Source organism: Lipotes vexillifer, unplaced genomic scaffold, assembly GCF_000442215.2.
Source record: "Lipotes vexillifer unplaced genomic scaffold, Lipotes_vexillifer_v1.1 scaffold611, whole genome shotgun sequence".
In the NCBI taxonomy this organism is placed as follows: Eukaryota; Metazoa; Chordata; class Mammalia; order Artiodactyla; family Lipotidae; genus Lipotes; species Lipotes vexillifer.
The window spans coordinates 662,567-669,661 of NW_006785619.1; the positions used below are offsets into that span (position 1 = coordinate 662,567).

The 7,095-nt window shown below is 53.8% G+C and overlaps 2 protein-coding genes across 3 annotated transcripts in view; both read right to left on the minus strand.

The window, feature by feature from the left end:
* Positions 1–3,612, minus strand: part of DVL2 (dishevelled segment polarity protein 2) — a 7,712-nt gene extending 4,100 nt beyond the window's left edge. Inside the window, exons 1-5 of the mRNA XM_007457747.1 lie at positions 3,419–3,612; positions 1,183–1,252; positions 585–730; positions 345–454; positions 85–220 (exon numbers count right to left, since the gene is read on the minus strand). Of these exons, the coding sequence (XP_007457809.1) occupies positions 85–220; positions 345–454; positions 585–730; positions 1,183–1,252; positions 3,419–3,612 (656 nt within the window). The remainder of the gene's footprint in view (positions 1–84; positions 221–344; positions 455–584; positions 731–1,182; positions 1,253–3,418) is intronic.
* A 741-nt stretch (positions 3,613–4,353) lies between these two features.
* PHF23 (PHD finger protein 23) overlaps positions 4,354–7,095 on the minus strand; it is a 4,320-nt gene continuing 1,578 nt past the window's right edge. The window contains exons 2-5 of one of the 2 annotated variants that reach the window (XM_007457749.1): positions 6,906–6,937; positions 6,656–6,748; positions 5,271–5,907; positions 4,354–5,166 (exon numbers count right to left, since the gene is read on the minus strand). In XM_007457749.1, the coding sequence (XP_007457811.1) occupies positions 4,952–5,166; positions 5,271–5,907; positions 6,656–6,748; positions 6,906–6,937 (977 nt within the window). In that variant the 3' untranslated portion in view covers positions 4,354–4,951. Of the gene's footprint in view, positions 5,167–5,270; positions 6,109–6,655; positions 6,749–6,905; positions 6,938–7,095 lie in introns of both variants that reach the window. The other variant, XM_007457748.1, reaches the window with a different exon arrangement.

Genomic DNA, 7,095 nt, shown 5'->3' on the forward strand with positions numbered 1-7,095 from the left:
GCTGGCCGGGCGGTGGTCGCGGGGCCAAAGGAGAGGATGGGGTGGCGGCGGGGGGGCGCCCCGGGGAGGCCTACAGAGCCCCACCTGCTCATGGTGTCCTCCTCGTCCGAGTCCCCCAGGCTGGTGCTCTCCAGCTCACTGGTCATGAGGGTGGAGGAGCTCTCATACCCTGCCAGGTGGCGCTCCAGCCTCGAGGGGCCGCTGGGCCGGTGGCCCCCCGCTGAGGGAGAACAGGAACCTCAGGAACCAGGACTCGGGCTCCTCACCCTTGTCAGGGCTTTGGGTCGGAGCCGACCCCTCCCCAGCTCCCGGTCTAGCCGGCCTCCAGGCCTGGCCCCCCTCACCGCCACGCTCACTGCTGTCTCGCCTGCGAGGTCGCTCCCGCCTCAGAGACACCACTGACTCTGTTTCTGTCTCGGGCTCCAGATTTTCCCGGCTGCTGGACACGTTAGGGCTAGATGGGCAGAGAGAGTTTCCCACCTGCGTCAGTGGGACAAGGCTCCTAATCGTTGGCTTCCCCTCCCAAGGGGCTTGGATTCCCTCCTCACCTCCCTCCCCTGGACTCAGGAATCCCAAGGACTCACTGGAAGGATGGAGGCCTGGAGTCTCCAATGCCACTGGTCCTCTCCGGTGGCAGAGGGGGTACAGGTGGCGGTGGAGGCACCGGGTCTGTCCGAGGCTCGTGGGCTGGGGGGGCCATCTCAGGTTGGGGGTTATCTGATGACACTAACTAGAAGGATGCAAGTGATTTGAAAAGAACAACAACAAAAGAAAACGGCTCAATGAGGAATATGAGAGGCATATGAAATGAGAGTAAGAGGAAAAAGTAGAAAAGGGGACGGCGCCTGAGAGCCCGGAGAAAAGCACAAAAAAAGCAGCAGCAAGCATTAGAGGCTCCAGAAGGAGAAGGCTGAGGAGCTCCAGCTGGCTGGCTCTCCAAACAGGTAAGGAGGATGGGAGTTCCCTGGCAGTACAGTGGTTAGGACTCGGCGCTATCACTGGCAGGTCCAGGTTCAATCCCTGTCGGGAAGGCCACACAGAGCATGGCCAAAAACAAACAAAGAAACAAACAGGTAAGGAGGTAAAGAGCCAGAGCTTCCAGCAACTGAGAGGGGGCGGGCACAGGCTGAGGCTTGGAGGAGCTTGGCAATGCCAGAGGGACTCTCCGGCAGGGCCCCTTACCCAGGATACTACCCTTCCGTTGAAGCAGGGAAGGCGAGCATTGTCATCTGAAATCTCTTCCTTCACCACCCTGCCAAGAGACAAGATAAAGGTCAGTGAGACTGGACTGGCTTCCCCCATTCCCACCCACATTCGAAGTTTCTCCCAATCTTCATCCAGCTCAAGGATGTTGCTTTTCGCCAACCTAGTCCAAGTCCCCTTCTCTGACGCTGTAACACTTACACCTAAGAAATCACCAAACTCAATTCCCTTTCCTTATTTCTCCTTCTCTCCCCAGCTCATCCTCAGGGGCTCAGCGCTGTTCCAGAGATTTCCTAGAGTCTGATTCAAACCTCTCAGTCCAATTTCAAAGGCTTCCCGTAAGGTTGCCCCAGCTGCCCCAAATATCTAACCTTAGGAGCCTTGCAGGCAGCCTCCCTCCAACTTCCACCGTATTCCTCACACAACTTTCCCCAAAGGCTTTGGTCCTCATCTACATCTCTACTTTTATGCTTTCCTTAGTTTTCTCTAACTCACTTCCAGAGAGACGTCCACATGTGCTGTCTTCCCCTAGATAAAAATACCCATTAAACCAAAGAATAGTACTTTCTCACTACACTGCGCTCCCAAGCAGAGGTGAAGCCCAGATCCCCACTCTCCTGTGCCTCACCTGGCACAGACTCTGCACTAAGCAATCTGCTCCTCCTGACAGACCCTAAAGCCCAGTCCTGGGGGTCACCTCTCCCATGGGTTCCTTCAACGGACCTTCTTTTCAATCACCAAGTGAAATCATTAATGCCTGTTTTGTTCAACACCACGTCCCCGGCCACAGACCAAAGTACCTGACACTTCGTAAGCATTAACAAATACCTGTTGGCTAAACTAATAAACATATAAACTATGACACACTCTGCCCTGAACAGACTCTCACACACACTCACCCCCAAACTGGGATATCTGGTCGGATTAACCCTTTAGCCTAATATGGTTCTAAGAATGTGGATATATGTCAACTCAATCCCACCTATTATCAATGTAACAACACAGCCCAGTCACTACCAATCTGTCTCAGCATAACGTTGTATTCTTCACAACATAACCCAGTCTCAGCATAGCCCAGCCTTCCAAGTGATTCTATCCTGTATTATCATAACCTAGTTTAAGAATTAGACTCAATGCTAATAAAGGCAATGACCACACACCAAGAACATACCACGCACGTGTACTAAGCATCTTACTCTGGTTAACTCCATTTCACAGATGAAATCAAAGCACAAAAGTTGAATAAACTACCCCAGATTATAGTGCTGACAAATAGAACATTGAAATCCAAGGTAACTCCCAAGACAGTACCACCTTCCCAACGTCCAACAGTGTTTCTAGGTAGAGCCCAGTCTGTTCAGCTTTCCTATAACCCAGGCAATCCCAGCCTGATCCAGCCTCCCTTCAAGAGCTGAGACTGAGGACCAAGAGAGCACAGTCCCAAAGGCTATAAACATAAAAGGGCCTACTCTGCATTATTTAAAGTCCCGGTCTTGCCCAGGCTGTCCCAAATTACCCCAGGGTAGCCCAATCTATTCTACCACGTGCAGCTGTCTACACCAATATAGACTAGAATATCCCAATACAGCTGACTGTACCAGCTGTATTGGTACAGACCCCGTCAGCCCCATCTGCCCTTGCATTGAGTGTCCCAATAAAAACTAGGCCCCAGAGAAACTAAGATCAATCAATAGAACCCGCTGGAGACCAGAATGGCATATCAACAGAATCTCTGCATTAGTACGGACTAAACTGTCCCCAAACTATCCTGTCTGCCTTAGTATAGGACAGAACATCCCAAGCCTGCCCAGTATAGCCCAATCTACAACAGCAGAGTCCACAATATCCCTACATAGCCTGTGTGCTACAGAACTACTCACAATGTAGTTACCAGCGGAGAGATCAATCTACCTCAGCACAGACCAGAACACCCAAAAATAAACCAGTGTGCCCCACTCTATTCCAGTATAGCCTAATCTTCTATAATCTGGTTTAGTATATCCCAGTCTGTCCTCCTACAGTTCCGCACGCCTCAATCTGTCTAAGTATAACCTTGTCCGTCCTGGGATAGCCAATCTACACGAGCATAGTAAAGATGTGCTCCACTATAGCCCAGAAAATCCCAGCATGTCCCAAAGTAGACCAATGACCCTCAAAACTACCCAACCCACAAAAGCACAGCCCCCGTCGTTCCTAGTCTAGGCCTCGCGCTCACCCGAAATCCTGATCCATAGACTTGAAAAAGTACTTAGCGCCCGCGGGCCGCTGCAAGACGCTCTTGAAATCGCCGAGGGTGATGCGCTCGGCGGGGACGGGGATCTTCACCAGGTAGGGAGTCTCTTCTTCATCCAGGTGGTAAATCACCTTCGTCTCCCCGGCACCACCGCCCCCAACGCCGCTGCCCGCCATGGTCTCGCCCGCGCGCTCCCGGGCTCCGCCGCCCACCCAGCGGGGCTGATCGCCCCCGCCGCGCCTGCGCACTCCCACGAGCCGACGCGCGAGCAACGCGACCGACCCAGCGTAAGAAAGGTGCAAAAGGGAAAAAGACAAGGCTCAGCGGGGTGACGGTGGGGGGGTGGGACGAGCCGTGGGGCGCGACCCAAAGCCGCGGGCTCCGGCGCCGCCGCCGCAGACGTCGCGAGGGTTCTCCAGCGCCCCGCCTACCTCTCCCCATGTCACGTGACTAGAACTAGCCCACCCCCGCTCTACCCGTAACGCCCCACCACGTGACCCTCACTGGTCACGTGACTCTCGGCTCCGCCTAGCGCCCTCGTCACATTATTGCCGCTTTCAGCAGTCTCCCAACCCTCTACGGCTCCGCCCCCAAGTGTGTCCCCACCCGCCTCCTCCAACTACCCTGACTCGGCTGGCCTCTGCCCTCAGGGGGCACCCCGCTTTACCCCCTGAGGGAGAGAGTTTCAAGCAACTATGGTCCGCTGGAGCGTGCAAGTGGGAGGTGAGGGTGGGAGTTGGGGGGGGTCCCTGACTGGGGGGTGAGGTGGGGCAAAGCCAATCGAGGTCCTAGGGTTGGTGGAAAAGGCGCAGCGCCAGGCCATTCTCAGCTTGGACTTTTAAGAGAGGTGAGTTTCAGCCCCACCTCCAGCCAGCTTTTCCAAAGCCTCCCTCCCAAGCAGGACAGTGAGTGAGGGCTATAAACACAAAAGAGCCCACTCTGCTTTATTTACAACACGAAGGCTGTCTGTACAAACAGCTGGCCAATATTATTAAAAACAAAAGAGGTGAGTGAGAGCATCGTCACCTTTCTGTTTTCCTTCCTCCCTCGGCCAAGCTCTGGTTGGTACTCCACCTCTGAGCTGCCATACTCAAAAGGTGAAGTCCAAAATTAAAAATACAACCGGTGTACAATAAATGGGGAGTGAGATAAAAGAAAAGATGAGGGAGGGGAGTGCTATATTTACACTAGAGTTTTATAGACAACCGTCCCACTCCATCCCAATTCCAACCCTGGCCCAGGAAGTGAGCGGTAGCAGGTCCAAGGGACAGAGCTTAAGTGTCTAGGGACCCAGACAGCTTCCCACCCCCAACTGCAATAGGTCCGAGTTCAAGTCCACAAGATGTGGGAAGGAAGGGTAGGATAGGAACATCACTCATTTCCAAACCAGCCTCCCTTGGGAATTTCTGCCTTGAAGTGGGACAACATCCCAGCTCAGGGGACAGGCTGATGACCCTGAGGCTCAGTTCCCAAGTCATGTTGCCATTCGAAGTTCCAGCCTAGAGATGGCATATGTCAGGGCTCTCCAGATTTCGGAGGCCCCGCTAACCGCCGGGCCTCTGGCCGCAGTTCCTTGCATTTCTGGCAGTAAAAGAAATCAGGGACATTGGTCTTCTTAATCTTAGCACAGGAGAGGTGGATCCACGTTCCACACAGGCTGCACTCAATCATGGGCCGGCCTGCAAAGGGCTTTCGGCAGTAACACGTGATCAGATCCCATGAGTCATCACCTGGGGAAAAGAAGGTTTGTTTGGTGTTCTGTTGGAGCTCTTAGATCCACAATACCCCCAAACCCATCAACCCAGCTACCCCTGGGCAGCCCCAAACTTCTCACCTGATTCTACCATGATGTCCTCATCCATGACCCGCATCTCGCCTTCACTGGAGCTAGCATCTCCATCTTGGCTTGTTTCAGTGCTGCCCACGTCCTTGCTTTCACTGTCAGTGGGAGGGACTCCTTCAGGGTGCACTGTGGCAGGGGGCCTAGGAGCCTCAGGAGGTGTTGGCAGCACAGGGGCTGGGGCTTCCCCTCCTACCACTGCTGCCATCTCTTCCTCCTCCTCCTCCTCTTCTTCCTCCTCCTCCTCTTCAGAGTCTGTATCGCTGGGGGGTGCCCGGGGAGGCCCAGGAGGTGGGAGTCTATCCCCCCGCTCTGCCTTTTTCAACTTCCGCTTCTTGCTCTTCTTGATTCGAGACCTCTTTTCCCCATCCCCAGGGGCTGGCCGAGGCCTCCGAAGCACCCCAAAGCCTGTCCCCCCTCCTGGCCCCAACTTTCGGTTCTTTCGGTCCTTCTTTCGAGGAGGCTGGGAGAGGTCCCCCTGGGAAAGGGGCACTGGGGTGAGAGCAGCAGGGGGCCGGGAGGCATGTGTCAGGGATGTGGGGGACAGTGGAGATGCCATTTTGGGCCCATCTAGATCAAAGAGAGAGTCCTTGAGCTTCATCTTCTCAAGCAGGGTGGCACTGTCAGGGGCCTGCAGATGAGGGAAAGTGGACCTTGGGGGTCCTGGCTGGGTGGGACCTGCTTGAGCTGCCCTTCTCTTGGATGACTTTGCTTTCTTAACAAAGGTCTGGATGGTTCTGAGATCTGAGGGGGCTGAGTCCCAGCCATCGCTGTCTGCCGCACTCTCACCTCGCAATGGAGAGCTGGAGCCGGAGGCTGGCCAGTCATTTTCCTTAAAGGGGAGAAGAGACCAGGATCAGCAAGGGGCCCAGGGTCATCTCAGCCCCTATACAAACCCAACTTAAAAGACCAAAATATCCAGCCAAAACCACTAAATCTTACTGTGTTCAGAAAACTTATCCCCACCCCAATTCCCATCAGCATCTCCTCTTGAACACTTCCGTGTTACCCCTGACCTCAAATTCTAACCATCTCCCCAATGCCCACTGCCTTCACAACACAGCATCCCCCAGACCAGAGCCATATTTCTCTAGCTCTTTCTGAACAGCCTCATTTGTTACCATTTTCAGTTCCTAAAGTTTTTATCCAAAAGCACCTTCCATTTAGAGCACCCCAAAACCATTCACTGCACTCAAACCACCTATCTATTAGTCCCACCCTCACTCCAGATACTAGTTTTCCCAACCAAAATTTCCACTTCCCTAGTCTTACATATAATTTCTAGGCTTTGCCTACAAAGTAATACAGTCTCATAAGCTCAAGAGCCCCTCTACAGCCCTAGGACACCACCCTCCAGTCAGTTGTCCTCCTGTCCCTACCTCCTTGCTAGGGGGGATGTAACCAGCATAGGCCAAAACAAAACTGCAGAATTTGTTGAAATCCTCAATTGTTCTCCGTCGTTTCTCTGGTGGCTGAAAGGAAAAAAACATGTAGCACATAGAGTTTACGAGGGACATTCCCAAAAGCATAGTCCCTGGAGTGAGAAATCTGGAAAAAGTGGGAGAGGGAGAGAGAAGGAGCAGGGGATCCTGCAGTAATACTGGGCTGCAAAAGAATGGGAAACCTCACCTGAGTCTCTGGCTTAAGGGTCGGAGGTGGATCTGTGAAAGCAATAAAAGCTGAGTCAAGGCACTAGGAAAGAGTCGGTGTAAGACCCCACCTCTCAACCTCCGAGGTGCCAAGTGAACCCCCACCTCTCCCAGGTCCCTCAGCCAGGCGGGCAGGCCCCCAGCGGTGCTGGACCCGCCGCTGCTCCCCC